The sequence below is a fragment of the Chiloscyllium plagiosum genome, unplaced genomic scaffold (assembly GCF_037043375.1).
Source record: "Chiloscyllium plagiosum isolate Xiang-an unplaced genomic scaffold, Cpla_swu_hap1 HiC_scaffold_13, whole genome shotgun sequence".
NCBI classification, from domain to species: domain Eukaryota; kingdom Metazoa; phylum Chordata; class Chondrichthyes; order Orectolobiformes; family Hemiscylliidae; genus Chiloscyllium; species Chiloscyllium plagiosum.
Window position 1 is genome coordinate 86,638,420 of NW_028270151.1, and position 13,055 is coordinate 86,651,474.

At 43.8% G+C, this 13,055-nt stretch overlaps 1 protein-coding gene across 9 annotated transcripts in view; it reads left to right on the plus strand.

Moving 5' to 3' along the window:
- The window catches only part of farp2 (FERM, RhoGEF and pleckstrin domain protein 2), a 184,658-nt gene that overhangs the window by 137,226 nt on the left and 34,377 nt on the right, over nucleotides 1–13,055 (plus strand). For all 9 annotated transcript variants that reach the window (XR_015759241.1, XM_087993882.1, XM_087993874.1 and 6 more), the window contains 5 exons: nucleotides 1,023–1,112; nucleotides 3,282–3,415; nucleotides 10,206–10,287; nucleotides 10,923–11,160; nucleotides 12,081–12,211. Coding sequence is in view for 8 of the 9 variants with exons in the window: in XM_087993882.1 (XP_087850008.1) it covers nucleotides 1,023–1,112; nucleotides 3,282–3,415; nucleotides 10,206–10,287; nucleotides 10,923–11,160; nucleotides 12,081–12,211 (675 nt within the window). In the remaining variant the exon portion in view is untranslated. The remainder of the gene's footprint in view (nucleotides 1–1,022; nucleotides 1,113–3,281; nucleotides 3,416–10,205; nucleotides 10,288–10,922; nucleotides 11,161–12,080; nucleotides 12,212–13,055) is intronic.

Here is a 13,055-nt window from a genome sequence, read left to right on the forward strand (position 1 = left end):
TCAGGCAGCAACCGAGGACCAGGAGAGTCGACGTTTCGAGCATAAGCTCTTCAACAGGAATGAGAGCTTATTCTCGAAATGTCGACTCTCCTGCTTCTCGGATGCTGCCTGGCCGGTTGTGCTTTTCTAGCACCACACCTTTTGACTCTGATCTCCAGCATCTTCAGTCTTCGCTTTCTCCTGGATGCATGACCACTACCTGGCCATAAGTCACCTAACTCGGCACACATCAGAGATTGAGTCCACGTTCTTTGTGGCTCATCATGATCATCGTACCAGAGAATAATGTTGTTATAATAGGATTTATATAAATTTTCAGATTTGCTAAATGATTTCAAATGATTTATTTCCAATGGAACCTCTTCAGCGTTCTGGTTGATTCTCAAACCATTGTCTCCATTTCCCGTGACCCTGCCCCCATTTTTTACTGTTCTCCATGAACCTGCCTCCATTGCCTAACGTTTCCTGTCTCCCCATCCTTCAATGCACCTAAAGATATCTCTTTGCCACCCCCGGGCTCCCCACCGTCAAGGTCTGGATCCTATTAGACGATTGACTACTTTGATGTGATAATGTGCTTTTGGAAAGAAAGGGCAACTAAGTCGTTCTCTCTGCTCTTGTGGGGGAAAGGCAATTGGTGTAGTTAAAGTCAAGATCATAGTGTACAAGAGGATCATGGGGTGTAGTTCCTAATTCTTTATTGTTATTATTATTAATTTTTGTTCCTTTGTCAACAATGGATATTTCCCCTAATACGATTGAGGAAATGAGTGAATAATCATGGGTCTGAATTTCTGAAGGACTGTTCTGATAAAACAATGAGGGAATAGGACTTGCTGCTGGTTGTTCCAGTATCATTTCTGCTTCCGACAGGGGTTGGGAATGGAGGGAAAAGTTGTACTTTTGTTCACAGCTGGTTCGAGTGTACCCGCGATAATTTGTGGGCAGCCTGAGATAACCTGTGGTTTGAGGACGATTTGCTGCGATGAGATTTTAACATCTGGCAGGTTTGTTTCTAACAGCGTTGCCCAGCTGACAAGGCTTACTTCATTGCAAAAGAAATCCTGACCACAGAGAGGACGTACCTGAAGGATTTGGAAGTCATCACTGTGGTAAGGGGATTCTCTTGGCTTTATCTGTCTCCTTCAGTTTGGAAATATTCTCAAGTGCATTCTTGCTAGCTTTTGGGTGCTTTGTTGCTGCATTGTTGGCTCTAGCTCAACAAGGAATAGTTCCAATCATTGAGTCAGAAGGCAGTGTATTTAGGCCTCACTCCAGAGAATTGAGCCATAATCCAGGATGTCACTGCAAGCAAGTACTGCACTGTTTGGACGTGCTGTCTTTTGAATGAAAGGTTATGCCAGGATCCATTTTATCTTTTCAGGTGGGTGTAAAAGAAGAAAAATAATTTGAGAAGATTAAGAGGTGTCCTTATTGAGGTGTTCAAAATTATTCATAGGGTAAACAGGATATCCTGTTTCCACTAGTTGCTATGTCAGTAACAAGGGGTCACAATTTCAAGATTGTCAACAAGAAAGCTAGGAGTGCAACGAGGAATGCGTCTTTACCCAGAATTGTTAGGATTTAGAATGCGCTGTCTTGGAGAGTGTCATAGAGTCCTAGATAAGTACAGCACGGAAACAGACCTTTTGGTCCAACTCGTCCATGCCAACCAGATATCCCAACCTAGTCTAGTCCCACCTGCCAGCACCCGGCCCATATATCTCCAAACCCTTCCTATTCATATACCCATCCACATGTCGTTTAAATGTTGCAATTGTACCAGCCTCCTCCACTTTCTCTGGCAGCTCATTCTACACACGCTCCACCCTCTGTGTGAAAAAGTTGCCCTTTAGATCTCTTTTATCTCTTTCCCCTCTCACCCTAAACCTATGCCCTCTGGTTCTGGACTCCTCCACCCCAGGGAAAAAACTTTGTATATTTATCCTATCCATGCCCCTCATGATTTTATAAACCTCTAATAAGGTCACCCCTCAGCCTCTGATGCTCCAGGGAAAACAGCCCTAGCCTAGTCAACCTCTCCCCATAGCTCAAATCCTCCAACCCTGGCAACATCCTTGTAAATCTTTTCTGAACCCTTTCAAGTTTCACAACATCTTTCCGATAGGAAGGAGACCAGAATTGTAGGTAATATTCCAACAGTGGCCTAATCAATGTCATGTACAGCCACAACATGACCTCCCAACTTCTGTACTCAATACTCTGACCAATAAAGGAAAGCATACCAAATGCCGCCTTCACGATCCTATCAAAAGGTGCTAGATAAATGCAAGTTGTTATGTTATGGACAAAGAAATCACAGTTCAAATGTGTTCCACTTCAGCACAGTACCCTTGGTTCAGTCCTACCAGTGAAGTTGGTAGGGGCAGGAACTGTAGCACCATTGACGATGTATCTAAACTGATAAATGAATGGGCAGGAAGCAGAGGGATTCAGATCTTTAGAAAATAGGTGATAGGTTTAGATAATGGGTTTAGACCGGCGCTGGCTTGGCAGGCCAAAGTGCCTGTTCCTGTGCTGTAATTTTCTTTGTTCCTTGTTCTTTAAGCTTTGTGTATTATAATTGAATCAGTCTAAAAATGAGGTGCGCCTCTTTTTGGTCAGGCAATTCTTTATGAACGAAAAAGATCCATGTTTCTATAACTTTGTGAAGTTCACTTGAGACAGCCATATCATCACCTCTAGGCTCTGCAAGATAAGAAATTTTGATGTTTTGGACAAAAGCCCTTCATTAGGGCTCTTGCCCAAAACGTCGATTCTCCCGTTGCTCGGATGCTGCCTGACCTGCTGTGCTTTGCCAACACCTCAGTTTTTACTCTGATCTCTAGCATCTGCAGTTCTCACTTTATTCAAGATAAGAAATTTACCAGTCTTTACCACTCTCTCTAATGTCACAACATACCACATGATGAGTGGTGCAGACGGTTTCCAAATGAGGTTTCCAAAGAGAGTTGGAGATATATCTGAAAATGATGCATTTAGAGGGCTAAAAAGATACAATTGGAGAGTGGCACTAGTTGTGTAGCTCTTTTAGGAGCTAATACAGATGTAATGGTCAGATGGCCTCCTCCTTCACTGTAAAATTCTATGATCTCATCGTACTCATGGAGAGTTAGAACAATGGATTCCTGAATTTGTATGTAACCCTCAGCTAACATAATTATAAAAAAAAATCAGGTCATTATCATATTCATACCTCAAGACATCCCAAAATGACAGTTGGTGATTTATTAATACAGATACTTTCCTTTTGCTTTTAGTGGTTCAGAAGTGCTGTTATTAAAGAGAATGCAATGCCAGAAGGACTAATGACCCTGTTGTTTTCCAACATTGACCCTATTTATGAGTTTCATCGTGGATTTTTGAAAGAGGTTGAACAGAGGCTGGCTCTTTGGTGAGTTATTTTTATTGCAGAACATTGTTACTTTGACAGGATTCTTGCTCCTCCAGTCAGATCCCTCAGTGTTTCTGACCTACATGTCAGAGTTGCTTAACAAACTGAGCATCAGAGACAGGTTTATACTATGTGTGATGACTTCAACATTTACCTGTGGAAAATGTTTGAGTGTTTCAGCTTCTAATGTCATGTACTGACTCATTTTGACCTTTTCTGCGTAACACTTATAAAGAATTTCTTTGTTTTTGAATATAGGTCTTTCTTTGTATTGATTTAGAAATTTGTCTTCAGGGTTCGTCTATTAGCTTAACCATTTTACAATGATACAGTTGTAGGAGAAACAACAAGAGCCCATTTCTAGAACATCAGAGAGGTCAGAGTTGCAATCCAGTTGCCAGAAGGCACTGTCACTGCGATTGAGATATGGAGTGCAGTGATGGATAATCCTTGAAAGGGATTACATCCTCTGATTTCCTCCCTTGGCTTTGCTTTTGAATCTCCTTTTGAAGAATGAAGAGCTTTTACTGTCTGTCAGAATCATAGAATCCATGGATTCCCTACAGTGCGGAAAGAGGCCATTCGGCCCGTCAAGCCTGCACCGACCCTCTGAAAAGCATTCTACCCAAGCCCTGCATTTCCCATTACTAATCCACCCAGCGTTCACATCATTGGACTGTGGGAGGAAATTGGAGCAGCTGGAGGAAACCCACACAGACATGGGGAGAATATGCAAACTCCACGTAGATTGAAGCCCGAGAATGGAATCGAACCCGGCACTCTGATGCTGAGAGGTATAAGTCCTAACCACTGAGTCGTCATGCCGCCCCAAGGGGAGCTTTAATTAAGGAATTGAATTGACCTCCAAGGAGAAGATATAACACACACACTTCCTCCAGTCTGCTGGTGAAGTTTATAGACAGGGGCCGATGCTGTTTCTTGACAAATAGTTTTTCATGACCACTAGGTGTCGTCAAGTATTTTACAGCTAATGAAATATCTTTTGAAGTGTGGTCACTGTTGTCGACAATGTGGCAGCTAAATTAGACTCTGCAATCTCCCACAAATAGCAACGTGGTCACATCCAAATATTTTGCTGTTTACTAATGTTGTCTTTAGAACATAGAACATTACAGCACAGTACTGCCCTTTGGCCCTCGATGTTGCGCCAACCTGTGGAACCAATCTGAAGCCTATCTGTCCTACACTATTCCACTTTTATCCATATACCTATCCAATGACCATTTAAATGCCCTTAATGTTGACATGTCTACTACTGTTGCAGGCAGTGTGTTCCATGCTCCTCCTACTCTGAGTAAAGAAACTACCTCTGACGTCTGTCCTTTTTCTATCACCCCTCAATTTATAACTATGTCCCCTCGTGCTAGCCATCACCATCCGAGGAAAAAGGCTCTCACTGTCCACCCTATCTAACCCTCTGATTATCTCACATGTCTCAATTAAGTCACCTCTCAATCTTCTGTCTAACGAAAACAGTCTCAAGTTCCTCACCTTTTCCTCATAAGACCTTCCCTCCATACCAGGCAACATCCTAGTAAATCTCCTCTGAACCCTTTCCAAAGCCTCCACATCCTTCCCATAATTTGGTGATCAGAACTGTACGCAATTCTCCAGGTGTGGCCGGACGTGAGTTTTATACAGCTGCAGCATGACCTTGTGGTTCCAAAACTCAACCCCTCTACCAATCAAGGCTAAAACACTGTATGCCTTCTTAATAACCCTATCAACCTGGGTGGTAACTTTCAGGGAATCTACGTACGTGGACACAGATATCTCTCTGCTCTTCTACTAAGAATCTTACCATTAGCCCAGTAATCTGCATTCCTGTTACTTCTTCCACCTCTCACTTTTCCACATGAAACTCCATTTGCTCCCTCTCAGCCCAGCTCTACAGCTTATCTATGTCCCTCTGTAACCTGCAACATCCTTCAGCACTATCCACACTTCCACCAACCTTAGTGTCATCTGCACATTTACTAACCCATCCTTTTACGCCCTCATCTAGATCATTTCTAAAAATGACAAACAGCGGTGAACCCGAAACAGATCCTTGCAGTACACCACTAGTAACTGAACTCCAGGATGAACATTTCCCATCAATCACCACCCTCTGTCTTCTTTCAGCTAGCCAATTTCTGATCCAAACTGCTAAATTACACTCAATCCCATGTCTCTATATTTTGTACAATAGCCTATCTTGGGGAACCTTATCAAACGCATTACTAAAATCCATATATGCCACATCAACAGCTTTACCCTCATCCACCTGTTGGTCACCATCTCAAAGAACTCAGTAAAGGTTTGTGAGGCACGACCTACCCTTCACAAAACCGTGTTGACTATCCCTAATCAACTTATTACTCTTTAGATGATTATAAATCCCATCTCTTATAACCTTTTCCAACACTTTACCCACAACTGAAGTAAGGCTCACTGGTCTATAATTTCCAGGGTTGTCTCTACTCCCCTTCTTGAACAAGGGAACAACATTTGCTAATCTCCCATCTTCTGGCACTATTCCTGTCGACAATGCCGACATAAAGATCAAAGCCAAGGGCTCTGCAATCTACTCCCTGGCTTTCCAGAAAATCCTAGGATAAATCCCATCCGGTCCAGGGGGCATATCTATTTTCTCACACTCCAGAATTGTTAATACCTCCTCCTTGTGAACCTTCACCCCATTAGTCTAATACCCTGTATCTCAGTATGCTTCTTGACAACGTTGTCTTTTTCCAGTGTGAATACTAAGGAAAAATATTCATTAAGCGCTTCCCCTATCTCCTCTGACTTCACCCACAACTTCCCACGACTATCCTTGATTGGCCCTAATCTTTCTCTAGTCATTCTTTTATTCCTGATATACCTATTGAAAGCTTTTGGATTTTCCTTGATCCTACCTGCCAACGATTTCTCATGTCCACTCCTGGTTTTTCTTAGCTCTCTCTCTAGGTATTTCCGAGCTAACTTGTAACTCTCAAGCCTCCACATCTCATGCGAACATAAGCCATCTTCTTCCTCTTGACAAGAGATTCAACATCTTTAGTAAACTATGACTCCCTCGCTCAACCATTTCCTCCCTGCCTGACAGGTACGGACTTATCAAGGACACTCAATAGCTGTTCTTTGAATAAGCTCCACATTTCAATTGTGCCTATCTCCTGCAGTTGCCTTCCCCATCCTATGCATCCTAAATCTTGCCTAATCGCATCATAATTGCCTTTCTCCCAGTTATAACTCTTGGCCTCCAGTGTAAACCTATCCCTTTCCATCGCTAAAGTAAATATAACCAAATTGTGGTCACTATCACCAAAGTGCACACCTACCTCCAAATCTAACACCTGGCTGGGTTCATTACCCAGTACCAAATCCAATGTGGCCTGTCTACTTATTGTGGAGAAAGTGAGGACTGCAGATGCTGGAGATCAGAGCTGAAAATGTGTTGCTGGAAACGTGCAGCAGGTCAGGCAGCATCCAAGGAGCAGGAGCCCTTCTTCAGGAATGAGGAAAGTGTGTCCACACTTTCCTCATTCCTGAAGAAGGGCTCATGCCCGAAACGTCGATTCTCCTGCTCCTTGGATGCTGCCTGATCTGCTGCGCTTTTCCAGCAACACATTTTCAGCTCTGTCTACTTATTGTGTCTGGAAACCATCTTGCACACATTGGACAAAAACTGACCCATCTAAAGTACTCGAGCTATAGTATTTCCAGTCAATATTTGGAAAGTTAAAGTCCCCCATAACAACTGCCCTGTTACTCTCGCTCCTATCCAGAATCATCTTTGCTGTCCTTTCCTCTACATAGAGTCATAGAGATGTACAGCATGGAAACAGACCCTTCGGTCCAACCCGTCCATGCCCACCAGATATCCCAACCCAATCTAGTCCACCTGCCAGCACCCGGTCCATATCCCTCCAAACCCTTCCTATTCGTATACCCATCCAAACGCCTTTTAAATGCTGCAATTGTACCAGCCTCCACCACTTCCTCTGGCAGCTCATTCCATACATTTAGGTCTCTTTTATATCTTTCCCCTCTCACCCTAAACCTATGCCCTCTAGTTCTGGACTCCTTGACCCCAGGGAAAAGACTATGTTTATTTATCCTGTCCATGACCCTCATAATTTTGTAAACCTCTACAAGGTCACCTCTCAGCCTCCAATGCTCCAGGGAAAACAGCCCCAGACTGTTCAGCCTCTCCCTATAGCTCAAAACCTCCAACCCTAGCAACATCCTTGTAAATCTTTTCTGAACCCTTTCAAGTTTCACAACATCTTTCCGATAGGAAGGAGACCAGAATTGCACGCAATATTCCAACAGTGGCCTAACCAATGTCCTGTACAGCTACAACATGACCTCCCAACAACTGTACTCAATACGCTGACCAATAATTTGGATGGTAGTTTCCTGAGTGAAGGGTCAGTGCAAAAAATCTATGACAATAAGAGGAGGAACGGGAAAGTGTGTATCAACATGGTGACCATTGCTATGTCAGCTCACAAAACCAAATTTTCAGCTTACAACCTCAGTTTGGGGTCCTGACTATCTTAGGGAAATCTTGTACTATAGCTTTACAATTTACTTATCAACATTGTTGCAAGCTAATCATTGAATAATTCATCTAAATGCTGAAAGTATACAAAAGAGGAAGAAAGAAAATTAAGTTGGTTTGTCAGTTAACATTATGACAGTCATCAATGCTGCATACGTCTCTGAACTATTCGGAGGCCTATGCAAAAATCCCAACAGGGTGACCTGTCCTTTCCTGTTTCTAACCTCAGCTGATACTACCTCCGCAGACGAGTCCTCAAACGTCTTTTCTGACACCGTAATACTGTCCTTGACACTCAAAATCACACATCCACTTTTTTACCAGCTTCTCTGTTCTTACTGAAACTTCTAAATCCCAGAACCTGCAACAACAATTCCTGTCCCTACTCTATCCATGTCTCCAAAATGGTCACAACATCGAAATCCCAGGTACCAACCCATGCTGCAAATTCACCCACCTTATTCTGGATGCTTCTGGCATTGAAGTAGACACACTTCAAACCACCTTCCTGCTTGCTAGTGAACTCTTGCGATCTTGAAACCTCATTTCTGTCCTCAGTACTCTTAACCTCCTGGACCCTGAAATTACAATGTAAGTTCCTATCCCCCTGCTGAATTAGTTTAAAGCCTCCCACAGAGCATTAGCAAACTTCACCCCCCTCCCCCCAAGGTTATTGCTGTTTATAGAAGTCCCAACGACACCAGAATGAGCCCCAATTATCCCGAAACCTTCCATCCGGCACTACCGCAGTAGCCACATGTTCAACTCCTCTCTCTCCCTATTCCTAGCATGCGGCACGGGCAACAAACCACAGACAACACTCCATTTGTTCTAGCACTAAGCTTCCATTCTAGCTCTCTGAATTTCTGCCTTTGATCCCGATCCCTTTTCCTACCTATGTCGTCGGTGTCTCTGTTGACCACGACTGAGGGCTGCGCCCCCCTCCCCTTCTAGGATCCTGAAACACGATCCGAGATATCACGAACCTGGGCACCTGGGAGGCAACGCGCCAACTGTGAGTCTCTCTTGTTCCCAAGGAAACAAGGTGGTAAAAGTGGAGACCATCATCACAAGGCCAAGTGTTGGAAAATGGGATGCGAATAGTGAGTCAGCTGTTGTTGACAGTGCAGACTTGTTGGACCGGTGTCTGTTTCTGTGCTCTGAGTCTAGATTACAAATAGGAAACAAATTACTACAGGCTGAATGGCTACCAACTACACTGTCGCTATTCTGTGATGATAACTAATGGAAATCTGATACAAAGACCACAAATGAAGAACTGAAAGATGGTGTGAGCCAGCCAGTATTTACAAGAAGAAATGCAGGGTTAATGTTTTGGATAGAATCATTCTTCCAAAATTTCTGACAAAGTTCAAAGCAACAGGACTTTAAGATAAACCTAAAAATGAATAAGAAACAGGCTGGAAGGCAACATTGTTTCCCTGTCAAGGGAGTGGCACCTGAACTGGGAGAGGACGTACTGCGTCGGGTACCTCTGAGTTTGGCAGCAAGGGTGCTGGCTGGATACTTCAACACCCCCTCACTTACACTCCAATTAAATCGTGGGAAGATGGTGGGTGATCTTCCTGTCCTGCCACCAATTCAGGGACTCAGTGGGCAGTTCATACCTGTTGCTGCTGGTGTTAATGGCCTGTATCTCCCATCACAGGAGCTCGAGAGCAAACCTGGCTGGGATTGCAGGTGAACTCTGGGGAGAGAGGTGCGAGGAACGCCTCACTCGCCGTGCCTGATCGAGGGGAGAGCCATCTCCCTGCCTCTGACCCTTCCCTCCCTGAGAACAGATCACCTTTTTTATTTGGATGAGTTTTTTGGAGGCAAAATAGCTTCCTTCGTCTTTATTCCTCTGGTAATGTTGATGTGCATTTATGCTACAAGTGCAGTGTATCAATCCTAAATTCAAACTCTGTCTTTGCATTGTCTGACCAAGACGGGCGTGACTTCATAATTTGATTTATGTTATAATAGGTACTAAGAGAAACTACTTCAGTTGGAGGAAATGTTCCCTGCAGCCATCCAAATCTTAGTTCACGGAGATATTTTATCCAGGGGTTACTATACTGGACAGTTCAATCCCAAGTTTGTTGGGCCTTCCAAAGCATAAAGATTGAATCCAGAAGTCACTGGACCCTCTCCGGGCAGGATTTCACTGAGAAGGAGTTGCTCAGAGTGTGTGTTTTATCATGTATGTTTAATTTTCAGGGAAGGAAGGTCAAATGCACACGTGAAAGGAGACTACCAGAGAATCGGCGATGTTATGCTTCGGAACATGTGCACTCTCAAGGTACAATATCGACACGTCATCATGTTTGCATAAAGTTAGCAGTAGGAGACAAGCATGCAGCAGACCATCCTTTCCACCAGTCTTTGTGGAATCCTGCTCCCTTCAGTTCTGTCTCCTTCCCATGGCTTTTGCTTAAGTCCCAGCAAGAGGACAAGTCATGTGTGAGCTGTCTCCATCCCTTGTCTGGTCAAGACATTGTATTGCAGTGACTGAACTGCTACCCTACAGTTAAAGGCATCGATCTGCTCTCTTCATTCACGAGATGTGGATGTCACTGGCTAAGCAGCATTTATTGCCCATCCCACATAGCAGTTAAGAGTCAATTAGACTGCAGACTGAGTAGGGATGGCAGTTACCTTCGTGAATCAGATGGGTTTTATTGACAGTTGACAATGGATTCATTGTCATCATTAGACCTTTAATTCCAGATTTTTACTGAATTCAAATTCTACCATATGCCGTGGCAGGATTCGAAACTGGGGATTAATTACGTGGATTAATTGCCCAATGATTACATTACCTCCCCATAGGGCATGGAAAATAGTTTCAGCTCTGTGTAAATGTGTTGCGCTCTTTTTTATAAAACTGAATATTTATGAACCTTATTTATGAACTTTCATCCTTTTAAATGTCAGGAGTTCACCGGTTATCTACAGAAATATGATGAAGTTCTAATGGAATTGGAGAGAGCCACCAAGCAATCCAAGAAATTGGAGGGTGTTTACAAAGAGTTTGAGCTGCAGAAGGTCTGTTACTTACCTCTGAACACATTCCTGCTGAAGCCAATCCAGAGGCTGATGCATTACAAACTCATCTTAGAGCGACTCTGCAAACAGTATCGCCCTGACCATCGAGATTACAGCGACTGCAGGAGTAAGTATCAGCGTGATATATAACACCACAGTGTTGGCTAATCACCAAAGTGCAGTAATCTGTATTGGTGTGATGTGTATTACAAATAGTAAATCACTCAGACTGTCAGACCATGTAGTGACGGCCAACAAAGCATTGGATTATTGCCTTGCAGCCTTGCTTGTTAGCGTATAGATATTAACTGGCTGATGCTGGTCGCATGGCTGGGCAAGGTCTAGGAGCTGGACAAACGCTGGAAGGGCGAATGAAGCAACCAGGAGGCTATTAAGCTAGTGAACTAGGGATACAGAGATTCCCGTGGGCCTTGCAGTTTCAGAGACAGCAGCAAATAATGCCGACAGTCTGTGAGTTAAGACCCACTGGAGAAGTGCATTTTGGGTTACGGTACTAAACCGATCTCAATGAGTCAGCAGACTTAAGTTGAGGTGCCCAGAGAATGAGAGGATTTGGGCGATTTGGTGCAATGCTGCTGCTATATAGGTACAAGCAAACACAATCCTAGCAGTAGTGTGGAGTGTAACATGTGACATTTTGAACTGCGGGAGGAGGAGGCCTCTTGGCCTATGACCATTCAGTAAGATCATGGCTGATCTGATACTTGACATTTCCATATATCCTGATACCCTTCATTCTGGTGTATTCGATGTGCCTGATAAGATTCCTTATACCCTGTTCAGTCACAAGTTGCAATGGTCAGTTATGAATTATTGGTTCCTATAGAAATGTACAAAATAGGAACAAAAGTAGGCCATTCGTTCCTTTGAGTCTGCTACACCGTTCAATATGATCATCCAATTCAGTACCCTGTTCCCATTTTCCCCGCATACCCTTTGCTGCCTTTTAAGAACAGAAGAACTATGGTACATATCAGTGGGTTTAGTAGCTGTTTCACCAATCGTTCTGTTGGTTTCCATTTGCAGATGCGCTGAAGGAGGTCAGGGACATGAGTGCCCAGTTACACAGCAGTTTAATCAGGTTGGAGCATTTCCAGAAACTCACGGAGCTGCAGCGAGATCTTATTGGCATTGAGAATTTGATTCTGCCAGGAAGAGTAAGTACCCCAGGAAATATGTAGCGCTTGATTTTCCCCTGATTCAAGATGTTGATTAAAATGACAGGCTTAATCTGGTCCTGTCACAGGTTCCAGCTTCATTCGAGGTGGTATAAGAGGAGCTTGGAAATTGAGGTTTGTAAAATCATGAGGGGCCTAGTTAGGGTGAATAGCCAAGGTGTAAAAGGGACCTAAGGGGCAACTTTTCCATGCAGAAGGTGGTGCATGTATAGGAGGAGGTGATGGAGGTAGGCACAATTGCAACATTTAAAAAGCATCTGGATGGGTACATGAATAGGAAGGCTTCAGGGAGGTCTGGGTCAAATGCTGGCAAATGGGATACCTGCTCGGCATGGACGAGTTGGACTGAAGGGTCTATTTCCGTATTGTACATCTCTATGACTCTAAGAGGAACGTGGCAGAATATTCTGATGCTTGTCACTATTGTTGACTTGTCTGTGGTCCTAGTGAACTGGTTTCTCTCCCTCCTTCCACTGCAGAGTAAGTAAAAGAAGGAGGCATATGTATTCTGGTGTAGACCTTACAGCCCCTCAAGTCTGCTTTACAATTGAACTCGATCACGTGGCTGATCTGCCTCAACCCAGTTTTGCTGCACTTTACCTGTATCCCTTGGTTTGTTAATATCTATAAATCTCTTGATCTCTGTCTTGAACATACTCAGTGACTGAGCTTCCATAGGCCTCTGGCCAGAGAATTCCACAGATTTATCACCCTTGGAGGGAAGAAATTCCTCCTGACCGCGGTTCTGAAAGACCTGCTCCTTGTTCTCAGACCCTGTCCCCTAGTTCGTGACCCAACCCCCACTTCCTCACTCCAGCCAAGG